This window comes from Gasterosteus aculeatus, chromosome 20, assembly GCF_964276395.1.
Source record: "Gasterosteus aculeatus chromosome 20, fGasAcu3.hap1.1, whole genome shotgun sequence".
Lineage (NCBI taxonomy): Eukaryota > Metazoa > Chordata > Actinopteri > Perciformes > Gasterosteidae > Gasterosteus > Gasterosteus aculeatus.
The window spans coordinates 14241038-14258948 of NC_135707.1; the positions used below are offsets into that span (position 1 = coordinate 14241038).

The following is a 17911-nucleotide window of genomic DNA, read 5'->3' on the forward strand; positions in this document are numbered from 1 at the left end:
GCCAATGAAAAGAACACAGCTTTTAGAACAATGACGTGAGTTGAAAATGAGTTTCAGATTATTATGGAAAAACAGTTATACAAGCTGCAAGGGTGTTGATTGAACACTTAATAACAAAGTAACATGGTGTTAATGGATCCAGGTAAAAAGCAACTTCCACCGCTTGCAACATTAGAAAAAAAGTAGTTGTGTATAGTAGCAAGCTTCAAACACTTTATTTTGCTGATTCATTTTCATAAATAGCCAACTAAATCCCCAGCTCTAACATTCCGTGAAAAGGCATTTAAATCCCTCTTGCATAGACCTTTAGAGTACCTTTGTATTCCAAATGAAAGCCAGTGTAGCTCACAGAGCCATCGCTGCGAAATGCCAAGTACATGAAGTTGGAAGTGCTCTCAATCTTCTCAGGAAGTTTACTGTCTTGGAAACTGCCAATCAGATGAGTGCTGCTGTCTGAGCCATCGTAGATGTACAAGAAGTCATAGTTGGGCTCGATACTGAAGCTGGAAGAAGTGAAAGAAACACAGAAATTAGATTTTTGCAGATATCATTTTGCTATGTCGTAACCACCAGGTTGTATAGATTGGGTGTGAAAATGAGAATGCTTTGTGATGTAAGCGTGCAACACAGTGCAAGAAGTGAGTCATACCAACCGATTTGTTTTGCATCTCCAGACAAAGAGACAAAAAAAAAATCTCCCCAAAGAGGCGAAAAGAGATTAAATTGTTGTGACACTGTACTGGCACAAAATCTTCCCAGACGGCAATGGCAATGCAGCGTGAGAAGATTGTTTCATATTGTAGCGCTTTATATCGAATCACACGCCGCCGTGAGATGGGAGGGAGCAGCATTTGCTTTAGAAAATAATGAGCAGGGTTTATGACAAAAATGTAAATAGCTCGGAGATAATTGCATTTGAGTTGGATGAAGGCAACCCTAATTTAAAATCATAACTCCATCCTTTCATTTGGCATTCCCAAGGGAGAAGCAGCATTGTGTTAAGGCTATTAAGCGGTTGTTTTGAAGGACGAAGTTGAAAAAGAAACATGGCGTCTTTGTCTCCTCCTCAAGATGAGGGAAAGTGGGTGGGAAGTGCAGCAGAGCCAATGCACACACGCCCCTTCTCCAGCCCTTCTTCAAACAACTATATAAAAAAAAAAAAAGGAATCTCAGTGAAGAGCAACGCGGCCCATGAAAGGTGCCCTCGGGCCCATTTGTGCATTTGCTCTGCCAGTATTGCTGTTACATAAATTAGATTGCAATTTATAATGTAAAGTTTATGGTCTGAGTATCATTCAGCCTAGGAAACGAATGGGACTCATCTCTTATTAAATCATATTTCACCACGAAGGAATCCCTGCCTCCTAGGAATTGGTAGAAGTACTTTTGCTTCCCTCCCCTAATCTCCCAACACACCTGGACTCAAACTCAGCTCTTCTGCTTAACACGCATGGCCAACTTTGCTCAATACTATGATGTTATAGCTGGTTTCACTGCAGAAAAAAGCAATTCCAAAGCACAACCTGGGGCACTGTGCAGCCACCAAGAAGTGACTCCTTTCGGTTTCAGGTAGGTTGCAAACATGCCACAGGTTTGGGGATCATGTACTCAGTGGACAACTGTCGTGTTTTACTGGGGCTACTATGTGAATGAGTGTTTCAAATTAAATCAAATGATGTGATCAAACTGTGTAGGAATGTGAAATCAGACCATTTACAATGTCAGCACAATTTCATTTAATGTGTTTAATGTAACATTGTGTGTTTCTGCTGAATTGAAAGCAACTAAAGTAAGTCAAATGGACATTGTGGCCGCTCGTACCTGATAAAAGCCAAGGAAATGACATAGTCGGAGTGGACTGCAATGAGCCAGTCGCAGTCTTTGCTGTGAGGGTACGGGTGTGGGTAGTTGGGAGAAAGGATAAATCCTGAAGATCCAGTCACATTTCCACCACAAGGCGCTTGAGGCATGAAAGAGAAAAAAGAGATGGATGAAAAAGTGCCACAGTGGTCACAAAGAAAGCCTTGAAATGTGCCAGAACGACTTCAAACATCTTTGGCTTAGCTAAATTCGGGTAAGGGTTGAATCCTTGTAGCTCATTAAATATAATTGACTGAAGTTCCACAACCTTTGTCGACCTTTATCAGCAACAACAGTTGGGTACTGCACAGCCATTAGAAAGACTATGCCATCATTTTCCCACTTACATAATGATTAGAGCTATTTTTCTGACTTCACCGTACCATTGGAATTGGATTTTAACTGATTTCTGGTGTAGCCTATTAGCTTTTTTGTTTGGTGTTAAATAGGTCAACATTTTAAAGAAATGAATGTCTCCCTGCGGAGTTATACTCACATATGTGAGCATAAAATGTGATACATATGGGGAATAAAACTATTAATATAAAAATAATAAAATCATTGAAAGCATTAGAAAAAAATCTACTTCAAATAACATTCAATTGAATGTAACATGACATGTTACTATCCTGATGATGTTGACTACTTTTTATTGATAAGTGACTCTTGGATTCAATTGAGTTACATATCTGCGGCATATATGTAATTCAAAAGGTATATCAGACAAATTAAGGCCCATAGACATTCCTGAAAAAGCATTTGTATCAGCTGATGAGTATGTTAGTCTATGTGATACCACTTACAGAAATGAGTAAAAGGAAAGCTGACATCAGATTTTCACTCCTACGGAGTCCGGCTTACAATGTTATCACATCAATTGGAGTCACGTGATGTTGTGATTGCAATGCTGTGCTTACAAACGCCTGGCCAGGGGAAAAAACTCTGACCTTCTGGCAGAAACCACAAGGCTTCTTTAGACCTACTTAGTGAAATTATTTCTTATTGCATTGTTAAGTAATTATCTGTCAAGCTCTTATAAAACAATAGGTTGGGGAGACCGTAGAGTATTTAGCTGGCTGGGGAAGTGGATTTGTCCACATAAGAGTTGGCAGTGACTCCAAAGTATCGCAACAGTCTTGTTTATCCTGCACAGTTTCTTAAGACATGCGTGAGAGAGAATTATAGTTGTGTTATACAGCCAGTTAATAAAAAAACTCCCTTGCTCCCTCTTCCTCTCCATTTCTCTTTCAATCTTGTCCCCTAACCCTCCCTCCCTCCCTGCCTCCCTACTACAAACCATATGCCTCTATTTGTCTCCCTCTTTCTCACCGATGCAGCTTGGAGGGCTCGGTTGCCAGTAGTATCTATTTTCCACTTGGATACAGGTGATTCTGCTTTCCCCCTGCAATTCATATCCCGGATCACAAGAGAAGGTCACCAAATCACCGGGCTCTGGTCCTTCCCCATTGCGACTGCCGTTCATGGGAATGCCTGGATCTCTGCAAGCAGTCGCAAGCGAACCTGAAGGGCAAATACACCAATACATGAGCACACAGTGAGCGCAAGTCAGTGGAATCAACACGTTCAAGCTACAAAATGTAGGTCCAAAAAACACAGAACAAAAATGCATCAAGAAAAACAAGTAAACAACAACATTGAGGGGCAGAGACGGGCAATGTTTTTGTGCAGATTTGGTGGCGATGTAGATCAGCTGGTTGTCGTCAGCATAGCAGTGGAGGCCGCGATGGCGTATGAAGAGGAGGGGACCAAGTACTGAACCTTGGGGGACACCTTGAGAGAAAGGGGCTGTGTCGGACTTGGATTTTTCGATGCTAGTAAATTGTTCAACAATCAGTTTATCAGAAGGATTCATTCAAATAAAAAAAAGGTTTGTTCTAATTGTACAAAAAACGACTTAAAACCTAGAAATACACTGATAGAAATATTCAGGATACCATCCAGACCAACGCTGTCCCTCAATCAAGGTCAGCAGATGCTCACTCAACTAAACCCGATATTTGGTTCTGAGAACTATTAGCCTGAGGCAAACTGGGTATTTAGGTGCATTGTGCGTCTCCGGAATCGATCCAGCTCCAAAAGCACAAAGTGAATAGCATGTTATTGATTTTTACATTCTACTTGTGTACTACAGAAAATGAAAAAGAAACACGAAGCCACCCCACACAGCATCCATGAGGGGGTTATGGAACCGCTGTGCTCTTGTGCTTGCCTTTGAAACTATTCATCGGAAGAACACAAACTGCATTATTAGACAGGCAGCAGTAGACTGTGAAACACCTGAAACTCTCACTGCTCATTAAGACACAGTTACAGATTTCACCAAGCTGTCCACAGTGAGGACATACTCAAATGAAATGATCGCACTTTAATAATTTTACATAATTTGAGGACGTGCTGCTTAGATTTCAACATTGTGTTAAAACTGTCTTCTTGCATGCTGGTTGTGGCCATCACATATATGTAAAAGAGTCACACTGCATCATATTAAGGAACAGAAAATTGAATCAAGTAAAGAAAGGATCGTCACATTATGCATTAACAACAAACTAATTATAGTAAATATCTAATGTACATGAAGTAAGTGGGAGGAATCACTCACTGGAAAAGTCAATGGCAAAGCCCGACTTGGTGATATAAAAGTCAGTCTCAAACTGAATGGTGACGACGTTGAGAGTTGAGTGGATCCCGGCAGGCAACAGCGAACCGCTGACCTCCTGCAGAGACATCTCCTTCTCGGGGGGCCCGTCCCACACCTTCAAGATATCGTGGGACGCCTCCGTGTCAAATGCAAGGAACTGCAGACTGGGAGAAGCGAAAACAAAGAGACGGTTAGTTTGGCTTTAGCTCAATTCATTTAGGTCAAGTCACGCATGTAATCAGACTCAAATTAATTTAGCTATTCTGCGTTCACTTGCACAGTTGTGCCATTAAAAAACAAATGTCAAGAATGCACACAAAACGAGTGCTGAACTTCAAATTCAAAAGAGAGCCCAATTCTGAAACTGTGATCCACCATTTTATTTTATTAAATATTTCTGCCGAAGTACAGAATATTTTTAGAATATATAGAACATATACAGAATGTGTGGCTGACCTTATGAAACCATCTCTAGGCCCAAACAGGTTTTATTTCACAGTAATGCAAATAGCTCTCATCCGCGCCCCCCCCCGCAAAAAATGCTTCCTTTTCCTGTGAAAATTCCCACACAGTCACAGTTTCTAAAAGTCCGCCACTACATCAATGCTAATGGAGCTGCTGCAGACTGTTTCTATGATGACATCTGCGTTTGAGAGGAGAATTGTTTATGTTGCAATGACCGAAGGTCCATTTAAATCCCCTCAAAACCCTTTAACTTTGAGATATTATCCTTTGGTAAAACTGCAGTCTCATACTTAACAGACAATCAAATTCCCTATAGTTTTATCAAACTCACTGAGCGGCCCGTTGTTTTTTTTAAACAAATAATTGAACAGCCAATTATGTTTCATGTTTTCATCAACACCATATTTCATGAGTAATGGTGCAAAATTCAATTATCATGTTTTGATAAATGATTGCACATCTTAATTCAAATATTAATACTATAATAATTTTTAGTTAAAAATGTATACACACACACACGCACGCACACACACACACACACACACACACACACAACTTGAGTCACCTGACGATGTTTCCAGAGTTGACCTCAATTGTCCAAGTGCACCGTAGGTTGTTGTCGTAGGGGAAGGGATACCCCGGAGAGAGGATACGCCCTGTCGACTCACCCTTGAAACTCCCACCACACTCCGCTGTATGCAAACGCACATATGAAGGAACATGAAATACATAAAACCGTTCAAAAATACAAACTCATACACGAGAAAACAGACGCACTCGCCCATACAATGTTGAAACCATATACAGAAGGAGAAGTCTGTCAGAATCCAGGATCACTGAAGCGCAGTCTACAATCAGGACTAATGAGCAACTGATGAAAATTAACTATTTTCTTCTTTCAAAAGGTAATGGAGTGCAATCAGGTATTCCCGCCTGGGCAGAAATAGTCGTTTTTCCTCCAAGTATGCCTTCTTATGATGCCAATAATTACCTTTAAAAAGATTGTGCAGACAATGTATTGGTTGTGCTTTGCACCTAAGGGAGGAAACTGCTACAAACGTTAATGGCTGAAGGAATATCTCATCATCCAATCTAGGTTGTCTCTCCCCCGGCTATCGTCTTGCCATCTATATTACAGAACAAACGGCACTTAATTAATAGGAAAATTGCATCAGATTGCCGCAGTGGTACGCTATAATCAGTATCATGACACAGGCAAATGTAAAAGTCCTTGACAGGGGCCAGAATGTGGCTCAGGAGGAATTGTTGGAAATCCTATTTCAGACACATAGCGGACTATAAATATTGGCCATGCAGTGATGCAGCCTTGTTAATCAATAGATGGTTTTTGGTGATGGTATTGAACATGCCACATGTCAGATTCAATTATTTTCAAGGAAAAAGGAGCAAACACCCTATGCATTGAAAAGGGCAGTTGAACATGATGAATTTTAAGTGCAATCCTGCACACTTTTTTTTCCACTGCTCACTGCTAGACATCAAGCAACAGACACGTCACAACACCTTCCAGACCAGCAGCGTGCAGGTAAAAGCTTTGGTATTTCTCAGTCTCAGCAGATTTCAAATATGAAAGGACAGCCAGTCATGTGCATGACTCAATCTGGAAAATTGTGATTTTACTTCTTAAAATAAGGGGTGATCAATGGCTTGGGGATCCAATTATCTAAAAAAACAGCGTATCAATTAAACAGTCAGAGCATCACAGTAAACGTTCAATTGCAATTCAGATTGCTTCACTTTAGTGTTCTTAACAACTCTGAAGAGCCATCTTTGTGTCTAGAACAAGCAGGGAGATAAATAATTTCAAATAAAACAGGACAGCATACGGACATAGACAGAAAGGATTACCTATGCATGACGGCAGGTTGTTGTCCCACGCTCTTCTATCCCCAGTCATGCACTTGAGGATGCCCCGGCCGTGCAGGGTGTAGCCTTGGTCGCAGCCGAAGGTGATGGCACTTCCGGCAAAGTGACCCTGGTCGCTGACTTTGAAGCCGAACTGGGGCACACCTGGATCATCACAATGTGACAGCTCAAAGCCTGGACGAGTGCGACGGAGAGGCACAGGAGAAGAGAAAAGGGCGGAGAAGAATATTAGTTGTAGAATGGTATTATACAAAGACCATGACCACACACACAACTGTCCCCATTATTAAACTAAGCCCACTGGAGAGCAACCATTATGTAAACCACTGCCACATTCCCATTAATCTTTATTATAAAAGAGTTACTGATTTAGCTTTGAGGATTAAATTCCATTTGGGGGTTGGACTAACAGTACCGTTTTATTACTTTGCAGTAAAAGATTCCTCTTAAACAGAGAGCACAATTAGATGTTCACAATTAAACGTTCAATTGAGTGTGGGCATTTACCACGACTCAGAGAAAGCCCATCGACTCGTAAGACTGTGGGGTTATACAAAGGATATAAAATTAAACAAACCACAAAACAAGGAAATGTTGTAATAACTATTTACCTCGCAAAGTCTGAACTTGACCCTGCCGTTGTATGTATTCTTCTCTTTTAGGTACTAAATGTAAGTGTTTTTCTATGCAGCAACACATAAACCCGGCACAGCTGATTTATGGTTTCTACTCAGACTGAGGTCCATGCCCATGCCAGATGTTATGGTAGTATTACAAGTGTCATGCCCGGTATAAATCTCCAGCAGTTACTACTCACATTTGGAAAATTACCTTTGCACTTTTGGTAGAATTCGGGTCCATGTTAGAATAAGATTTAAGCTGCCCATATCAAACTCTCTACTTGCCCTTGTGCTGTTCATACATCATTCAAGCCTCAAAAGAGCTATTCATTCAAGTAACCGATCACGTTAAGATCGTATTTCAAGATGGATGGAGTGCTGGTTTACAGCCAAAACCATTTATCTTGCGCACATCCGTGGAAAAATAATAATGAAAAAAAAAATCGAATTAAGTGATATTGATAAGGCAAATTTTGTAACTCAAAAGACACCTTGTAAATGAAACCTATATTTCTTCACCTATAAGTGATTGTGGTAAGATTTAGATGCTCTGGCAATTTTTTAGCTGTTGTAAGTTACTACATAAAACATTTTATTGTTATCTTTGCAGACCGATCAGGTCGCAAAATCAGGAGTAACGCTGAACGGCACTACAGTAAAACTGTTATTTCATGTGAGCCAAGGATAACGGAGTCTGGCACATTTGGTGTTGTTATCACAGACTGATAGTTATCAGCAGAGACCAAGTAACTGCAAGTAAGCTAAAGACTTTTGCTTTTATACTATTCCAGTCAAAACAGCAGCACAAAAAATATTGACAGCGCATTTGCAGGTGAAACACAGAAACACTTTGGATTTGACAGCAAAATGCACCAAATCATTCACCCGTCATAGTAATACATTAGAAACGGTTAGGAACAATACATAGTCAGCAAGCCAGTTAAGGCGAGAAAAAAAGACATTTATTACTGGCAGACTTACAGCAATAATCCAAAGTTTCAATGCACACAACACACACTCATGTATGCTATATGTAGAGGTGCAAACTATATACACAGAACACGCACATATCCAAGCAATCCCAACAATTCACCTGTTTTAACAAGGTACAGTTACGCATTGGCACTAATTGCAGGGTTGGAAGGCAATGAAAAAAGAGGGACAAGGGATTCACATAAAAAGAAGCAGAGGGAGCGAGAGGGTCAAAAGAAAAAAAGGTAATTCCCCTGCAGGAATGACACGGAATTACCATGCTGTGTTTAATGGATTCCCTGACAGTGAGAGACACAGAGAAGCTGGGTGAGGTTCAATTAAAATTTCCTTTAAAATTCAGCGACTTGAGATGCTTGGCTGACTTGAGAGGCTAAATTCACTCATTTGGAAAAGCTTTAGTACCGCGTCCCCAAGGGAAATGAAATGTGACTCACTGTGGTACAGGAGCCGGAACCCTGCTGCTGTCGCCTCCTGGTCAGAGTAAAACTCAAGCCACAGATAGTTGGAGGTGCTGGTAAGGGACAGACCCTGCATGGACGTGCCCGTGTATGTGCCGAGTAGTAGCGCTGCACCATCTTTACCATCGTACACCTGATCAGACAGAACACATGAAGATAATGGAGGTTACACTGAAGTCACACATCCACAATTATAATAAATCCAATAAATGTTTCAAAGCAGTGTATTCCCTAAATGAAGAGTAAGGTTCTTGCATTGCTTTTCCGGCCTTTTCATTCGTTTGATATAATTGGACTTTCTTCCTAAATCTTTTTTGATCCACGTGCTTAATGGAACCAATTCATTGAAGAAGTCTTTTGAAATACTGCCGCGCCCCCTCTGTCTTGTTTTTCCGTCTTTTTACATTACAGATGTTCACAAAACAACTAAGTACACAAGATTACCGTCTCAACAACTCCAACACTAGAAACATTAGCAATGTGCTACAATAATCTGTTAATTAGAGCATTAGACAAGACATCTGCATCCCAAAAAGAGTACATTCCCGCTGTGAAGTGGAGACGATATTGTAATTTGCTTAGCAAAACGGTTAAAACGCCCTTGTGCTAAGAAATGTATCCCTTCCCTCCCAAAGGAAAACTGCTGCTGCTGCTACTAGTACTACTACTATTGTCTCACCTGCACTTTGACTTTCAAGCCAAAACAATTCAGCACTCGGCCAGGAGCTTCCCACAAAACCCTTTTTTCAGTTTTCCCAGGAACCAGGATATGACACATTAGATAAACAATCACATAAATTGATTTAAACCAAGCAATCGACCAAAGCCCTGCGTTTATTTCTTAGTGATCTATTTCCTGTCAACAAAGACGACCAACTGCGTTATGTCCTAACCTTCAGAATGTCACTCTGTGCAAGCTGAAAGGTGCTGGCGCTGATGTTGATGCCTTTGCCTGTTTGGACCTGGATGGTGTACACACACTCGTGGCTGTTGTCGTAGTTCTTCGGATAGTTTGGTGACAAAATAACTCCCTCGTTGTTGGAGACCGTTGAGCCACACTCGGCTGCAATGAAACAAACAGACAATAAACGTACTTATTTTACGAAAGCTAAACGTGCTCTTATTGTTAAGACTTTCCAGTTCAAAGAAGTCACTACTGATGAGAGCTGGAGAGTTACAGCGGGCGACGCTAATAAATAAAGCGATCGTGTTCCTGCAGCTCCCCTATGGGTGTGCTCGGCCTGACAGAACTTTTTAGAGAATCATATACTTGAGTTTGTTGGCCATTAACATGTAATGAGCCTGACTCACTATCATGGTATAGAAGTTATGCGCTGTTAATAATAAAATGGGATTATTTCATGTTTTCAGTGCCACGTTCAAGCTTATGTTGATTATTACCGGGAGAATATTGTGAGCTGAATTTATCTTGGATCAGATAATTGAGATAATCCTAAAATGTTCATATTGTCCCATGCTTAGATTAAATTAGTATAAAATATAAAGTGTCTCGCTAAGAAATAACTATATCTCTAGAGTCAGCATTTAAATGTGAAAGTAATTTAATTGAGTTTCTCTTGGACAATACCTTTTTTTATTTTTTTTATTTAAATAAAAGATTCAGGACAGTGGACAGTGTCACTGAACTCTGCCTTAACTCGGCCTTGGAGCGGTTGACCTTGGAGCAGTTGATCTTAAAGCAGCCGACCTTGAACCACCCTTCAGCAGAAAACAAGGTATCAAAGGATTTTTAAAAAGGGGCTAAATTTGAAGCACACCTACAGCCTTTTAACGTTGCGAGGGGGGGAAGCGGCAGCTTGCAGCTAAAGGTGCAAACCGTGCAAACAACGGTCACCCTGAATGTCAGGAGAGCTTTATCTTTACATTGCAAATGCAGTGCAGCTGTATTACGCCTTGAATATTGTTCATATAGCCTCAGTATTTATTACAGGTCTGAGCTTTAACGTGTGGTTTACTTCACTGAATCCATTCCACAGAGTTCTCAGGAAGCTCACATCTCCGTCAAATACATTTACAACATGACATTGGCCATCAGTAAACAAATCTACAATACAAATAAACAAACAACCAGGAAAGAAGTAATAAAAGCAGTTGACCACGTACCCACACACCTTGGCAGAGGGGCACTCCACATGTGACGGCCACCTCCCAAGCACACTACCGCCCTCGCCCCCTGCAGGCGGTATCCTGTATTGCAGTAGAACGACAGGGAGTCGCCGATGCCAAACCGGGAGCCTGTGTGCCAGCCAAACAGAGGAGTCCCAGGGTCCTGACAGGGTTCCAGATCGTACTCTGGAAACCAGAGAGGAATAAAAAATAAAATACATTAACGCGTTAACTTTTACAACTAATACTCCATTAGAGTGATTTGTTTATTTTACTTGTCATTGAAAATAATTCCCATGGAAATATATTGTCTTTCCTCTTCGCTTAAGTGAATGAAACTCTGGATGCATCGTCATCCAAAGCGGGCAGTATCTGAGCTCACTGGAACTGAGGGCCTTGCTCAAGGACACCTCCGCCGGTTGGGATGCACACCAAGAGCTTGAACCCTGGATAACTGGATGAAGGATCTGTTCACCGCAAACCAGGCCGCCATGCATGGATTATTATTATACACGGGCGGTCACTGGCCTTATCGTTTGAGCTACTCAAGTCGTACGAGAACATCAAGCATTCCTCTCACGCACGAGACTTTGCAGTATGCAAAGTAAAACTATCGATTTCAAAACAGCAAAGCACCTTAGGAAGAGGCCCGACAGCATCGGCACATTTTTAATCTAAGGTCAAGAAATACATTTTAATCAAGAAATCTATAGATGCTAATTGCAGAGCATGCACACACACACACTTACAAATTAAAGGTCATGAATATTCATGACTGCATAAATTATGCTTCACTTCAGCAAACAGCAGGCAAACATTTAGCCAGCGTGCTCATGAAGCGGACCCACCCTCTCTTTTCTTTCTGTACTCTACCATCGCTCTCTCTCTCTCTCACACAATCTTTTCCTCTCCCTCCCTCCGATCAACCCTGCTCACTCACGATCACCATCTGTCTCATCTCTTTTCTCTTCCACTATCCACCTCCCTAAGCCTCCCACCTCCACCTCCCTCTTGATTTCTCCATGTCTTGGTCTCCGCATGGGAGGCCCATTATTTCCGCACATCCCCCTACCACCACGTTCCCTCAGCCCCGTGGATGCCGCCCAACACGTTATGCTTTGATGATCATTCTCATCACGGTCAGACGGCCTCCACCTGGCGTAGCCTGTGGCTCGCTCCACCTTAAGCTCGCTCCTATTCTGACCAAAAGAATAACTCCCCAAATGTTACTTCTTGCACGCTTTAGAGAAGCTTAGCACTTTCGATCTCACAATTGAACGAGCCGTCTGTCACTCATGCCTTCTACCTCACATCTCACCCACCATATTTTCAGCATCCTCTCCACCCCATTCATCTTTTTTCCTCTTTTAAAGCTTGACCCACCCATGTCTTCTACACACATACTAATACCACCCCCCCACCCTCCGCCCTTATGCCGCCCTTTTGCCGTCATACCCGAGAAGGAGATGTTGAATCCCTGCAGCGATATAGAGAAGTCAGAAATGAAGCGTAGCTGAGCCTTGAAGTTCCCATATAGGCCGGCGTTAACTGGCGAGGGCCTCTCTGACCCGGTGAGTCGAGCCAGTGGCTGGGCAAAGCTTCCGTTTTCTGTTATTAGAAGGTAGTCATGGTGATCCTCCAGGTGGAAGGAGTAAAACGTGAATTGGACACCTAGAGGAGAAAATAAGACAGCCCAGCGTTCAGGAAACCACAAAGAATTTCTAATGTCAGCTATAAAAAAGGATTTGAATAGAATATGTAAAGCATATATTATATGTTTTCATGTCCATACTGACCCATAATGTTAGGACATTGATTTGCTGTTCACAATGTAGGGGACAGCATCGGATGTATAATTTCAAATGTCATTGTCATGAATCAAAATCATTTGTATAAATGTGGGTTCAGCTTGTTGAAATATCCATCTGCAGTATGCATTTTTTATTTATTAAATGAATGCTTTATTGCTTACAGCAGCACCATGAGCATACGGAAATGAATCCTACCACTAAATACTAAAATGAATAGAGGAAAAAAGGAAAACGTGACACCTGAGGGAGTTTAAATTCAAATTTTAAAATGCAAAGTGAATAGCAAAGTTAATGAAAGTTATTTTCACAAATTAAAACCAAGCACGTCCTTTCTTCCAGTTCATGAGCCTTAGTCAGTTTTACTATCTGACTGGCCTAGCTGACCAATTATAGAGCATCCCATTAGATGAGAAAACCTAATCAAAGACAAAAAAACTTCTACAGCAGCAAAGATTCTGAAATTGTGTTCAACATGATTCCCAATGTTATATCAGCACACTAATATTTAACATTTTGGTTGGAAAACCAGATCTAGGTCTGAACACCCGCTTGTATTTTCACACTAACTCAGACCAAAACGCATCTTCATTCCATCCATGATGGCCAGTTGGCTGCTTTTCCATTTTAATGCCATCTGTTGAATCAGTTGGAAAAGGACTCTCTAATGTCCTCCAGTTTTTGGCTCACTTGATAAAGAAAGTTCCAAATGGCCATAAAATAAATAACAAAATGCAATGATTGATTGTGCACAGCAAAACAGTAATTATAGTACTGTGAGCCAAGCAAAATGATCAATTTCCCAAGAGTCATCCAAGTGATCCCTTTTTCATGTTAAAAATGATGGAAACAAGTGTGTTTCTGGGAACTTTGAGCTCAAATTGTGATGCTTGGCGAATTGAAACCCTGCCTCAGTTTAATCAGTTAAAAATGTGCAATAGCTTATTGTCATCACTTACCGTATGTAATGAATCTAATTTGTTTATCATGCTTTAGGGTTTTAGGTGAAGTTGTCTAGATGTCTAATATTTAGCTTCCCAAATGTGCAGTTGTTTTTATCAGTTTGATTTATTAGGTTTGATTGCCAATTGGGGCGGCACGGTGGCGTGGTGGTTAGCACTGTTGCCTCACAGCAAGAAGGTCCTGGGTTCGACTCCGCCCAGTGGCCTTTCTGTGTGAAGTCTGTATGTTCTCCCCGTGTCTGCGTGGGTTCTCTCCGGGTTCTCCGGCTTCCTCCCACAGTCCAAAGACATGCTCTGGGGATCAGGTTAATTGGGGACTTTAAATTGCCCGTAGATGTGTGAATGTGAGTGTGAATGGTTGTATGTCTCTGTGTAGCCCTGCGATTGGCTGGCGACCAATCCAGGATGTACCCTGTCTATCGCCCGAAGTTGGCTGGGATGGACTCCAACCCCCCCGCGACCCTGTGTGCAGGATAAGCGGTATGACAATGGATGGATGGATGGATGGATGTATTGCCAATTGCCCCTTTCTAAGTTAATTTGGCATTTTGAATAACTTAAACCGTATGAGAACATCTAGCGAATTTAATTAGATTTAGTCAATTAGGCAATTTTTATCATTTTGGGTGGCTGTTATCGGTTGTGGATGCACTCAAGCTTAATGCAGATATTGAAAAGGATGAGGCTGTTAATTGGAGAACATTTGAAAGGTTATTGTTATGATCTTTAGAAATGTATAAGACAAGAAAAGAAGAAGCAATACAGTGCAGTTAAAGTAAGCCTGGATTTCTTGGTGAAAATGTTTTGGGGAGGATTGATTGATGCCCTTTGGTATTGCATTCCTACTGTACACACACATTTATAATCAGGTGTGTACAGTAATTATATTAAACCCTTCTTGAATGGCAACAATAATTGACAAGAACACTACTTAAATTCGCTTTTGTTGTGGCAAACAACTCTGAGAGGAGGGACTGCTGATATGTCTTCGTCTGGATTTTGACTATTGAAAGATATAGGGAGTAAAAAGATTGGAAAATATATATATATATAGACTGTATTTCAAATGGCCTTTCTGTATGTGCAGGGAGAATACGGCTAAGTGCTGCTGAACTCAGATCAAATGACAATGAATAAGAAAGTCTTGGAGAACAGGTTACTGATCACATAACTGAGGGAGCTGTGATAATGGAATTGAACCAATTAAATTGTGAATGGCATGAGAATAAAACTGAGCGGTTTGTCAAATTATAGATAAGAGAGAAAAGAGGAAAAAACATGTTAAATGCTCGTACAGAATGTGTAAGACATGTACTGTACATTATTGGCTCAAATATATGTAATGCGTTGAAAAATTCAAAACATGAGTGTAACATTATCCCTACACATATTCTGGATACTTACCAAAAGAAAAGAACGTCAGGACATTTAAATAATGTTCGCTTGAATTACTTCTCACTTTATAATAATAAATCCATGCAATGTTCTTGGAATCTGTTGAGGGGGCGTCAATTTAATTCATAGCTTTATAATTGGGTCATTGTGAAAACTATTGAATACAAATAAACATGCTGCAACTGAACTGCAGAATGGAAATTATTCATGAAGGTACATGCATGGCATGTATTTCCAAAAAGTTCAGTTTTCCTACCTTTTCCATGGCTGACTTCAACAGTCCACGTGCAGTTCAGAGAGTTTGGATACAACTCCGGAAAGCCAGGTGATAGGATGATCCCTCCTGGTCCCCTGATATCTCCACCGCATGACGCTGAATAGAAAGGGAAGATAATGAATGATAACGCTCGCTGGAGGAAAAAAAAAAAAGTTAAATGAAACAATAAATCCTTCAATTGAAGACAGATGAGCAATTTAAATGAATAATGCATGAGTCATATCACATCCAGTACTACTATTTTTTATGACTACCTGTAACTCTGCCAACATAATATTGTTGTTCTTTTTTCTCTTTAAACCTGCCTCAGTGCCAGGACATAAATTATTCATTAATTCAACTATTCATCCATACTTTTCACTCCACTATGGCATTTTAAACTGAAAAGCTTGTCAGAAAACATGATTATCCATTAAATTATAACAACACAAGCATATTCAGCGGATGAGAGCGTCAAGCGTTATTTTGAATTTCTTACAAGTAGACAACGATGGCAAATAGACCCGTAATGTATAGATGCTTTTCTAGTCTTCCAACCACTCACTGCACGCCATCATTCACCAACTCGCTCACATTCATTCACTGATGACAGCGGCTACCTGCCCATACGGACTCTAACTGCCCGTTCACACTCCACAGTCACAGCCTGCAGGAGCAATTTGGGCTTTAAGTGTCTTGTCCAAAGACACACGGGCAAGGACTAGCGGAGCCGCCGTCCTCTGAATGAAGAGCGACGCCGCTGTACGACTCCGCGCCAGTCACCCCGCTGTGGCCCAGTGCTGCGTCCAGCTCAGTTCTGTGGGAGGATCCATCGGCATCCAACCACGTAGAGCCGTTACAGTGATTGTCGTCTCCAGCAGCAACTTCATTGCCGCCGCAGTATTATGACTCTCGTGGATGTTGACTATTGATTTTACTGACAGAAAGCTCCTTATCTCATCAAAGGAAGTTAATGAGATAAAGCTGTCCCCTCGATGGCTGCCGAGGACCGAGAGGTTAACGCTAGAGCCGATTGAAGGTTAAATGGTCCAATCAGATGTCGTTCAAACCTGCAACTGTTTTGTTGTGCCATCATTGTGTTTCAGCTAAAAAGTCCAATCACATAAAGGATTTTTAATAGCGTTAAATTACATTACAATCTTTGTTTCTTTTTGTTTTAAAGTATGTGTGTTAGTGTGTTCTTTGGCTTAAATGGCGAAAGTGGTGTTCTGAAATATCCAGACGCCTTCTTCATAACAGCAATTGTTGACAAATATTGACAAAAAAGTGGAACTCTTGTGCATGTACATATATCAAGTAATGAATGTCAGATTGTTTATGGAGGATCACAGAGACGCCTCAGGCTCCACAGCTGCACACCCCCCCCCCCTCTTATCCTCTCTCCTTCCACCCTTGGGCCCTCAACCAAGCACACCACATCAAGGCCTGAATCCTCACCCACCAACAAAATTACATGAAATATTTTATTAATGAGCCAACATTACATAACGTCATTAAAAGTGGATGAGCAGGCTCGGGAAAACGATCTACTTTGGAGGAAGCGCAGGCAAAGAGCCAAGGCATTTGGCACCAGCGCGGCCAACACCTAGGCGAGAAAATGCTGCACGCTATGAAGTGCACACACTGTCGGGCTGAAGCTGCATAAAACATCCTCATATCATACGCACGGTATGGTGCCCCAAACCCTGCCCATGTTCTTTTATTTGTTATATTCTCCCTGCCGAGTGATCCGTGACTTCCAGACAACATTTACGGTTTTTGCACTACAACAATAATCGGCACAATTGTCCTTCAGTGCGCTTCTAAACCCCACAATTAGCAAAACAGTACAAACACAGCTGGGAGAGGGAGATTATGTGAGAGATCACCACTACCAGGACATGCTGAACTTCAAGCTTTGAAGTTAAAGACAATCTGTCTTCAGTATCACATGACGCATCACACCCCAAGTAAGGACTGGGTCCATTTGTTAAGTAAAAAGCACTTTGAGAAGCTTGTTTCCTTAGTCAGACCTGCTGTAGGCCACCCATGGTCCCTTATGTTTGTGTGTAGTTGGGTTGTGTATTTTATTCCGTTTCGTTTAGAGGTTTGAGAATAAAATATATCCATGGTGGGATACCAGTTACCTTTTTTCGAAAACCTTTTAGCAATTACTAATGGCATCATCCCAGGTGGCAAAAGACTCTAGACTATACAGTTAATCCTGTGCAAATAGATGTTTTACACATCTCAAAATTCTCAAATAATGCAAACATCCTAACGAGCTGATGGAAAGCAGTACAAAATACAAATCCGTGCTTGTGGTCAATTATTAATGTCCCCTCAATGATTGTTGATTTACATGTTAGAATGTTTGGGATGAGACAGGAGTCTGAGCTGGAGTGCACTACACTGCAGCTC

The 17911-nt window shown here is 41.2% G+C and overlaps 1 protein-coding gene across 3 annotated transcripts in view; it reads right to left on the bottom strand.

The window, feature by feature from the left end:
• The window catches only part of LOC120810582 (CUB and sushi domain-containing protein 3-like), a 166740-nt gene that overhangs the window by 91956 nt on the left and 56873 nt on the right, over positions 1–17911 (bottom strand). For all 3 annotated transcript variants that reach the window (XM_078094170.1, XM_078094171.1, XM_078094169.1), the window contains exons 19-29: positions 15491–15607; positions 12525–12740; positions 11067–11255; positions 9836–10005; positions 8919–9075; positions 6854–7045; positions 5550–5676; positions 4481–4683; positions 3190–3381; positions 1822–1960; positions 316–503 (exon numbers count right to left, since the gene is read on the bottom strand). In XM_078094170.1, coding sequence (XP_077950296.1) covers positions 316–503; positions 1822–1960; positions 3190–3381; positions 4481–4683; positions 5550–5676; positions 6854–7045; positions 8919–9075; positions 9836–10005; positions 11067–11255; positions 12525–12740; positions 15491–15607 — 1890 coding nt within the window. The remainder of the gene's footprint in view (positions 1–315; positions 504–1821; positions 1961–3189; positions 3382–4480; positions 4684–5549; positions 5677–6853; positions 7046–8918; positions 9076–9835; positions 10006–11066; positions 11256–12524; positions 12741–15490; positions 15608–17911) is intronic.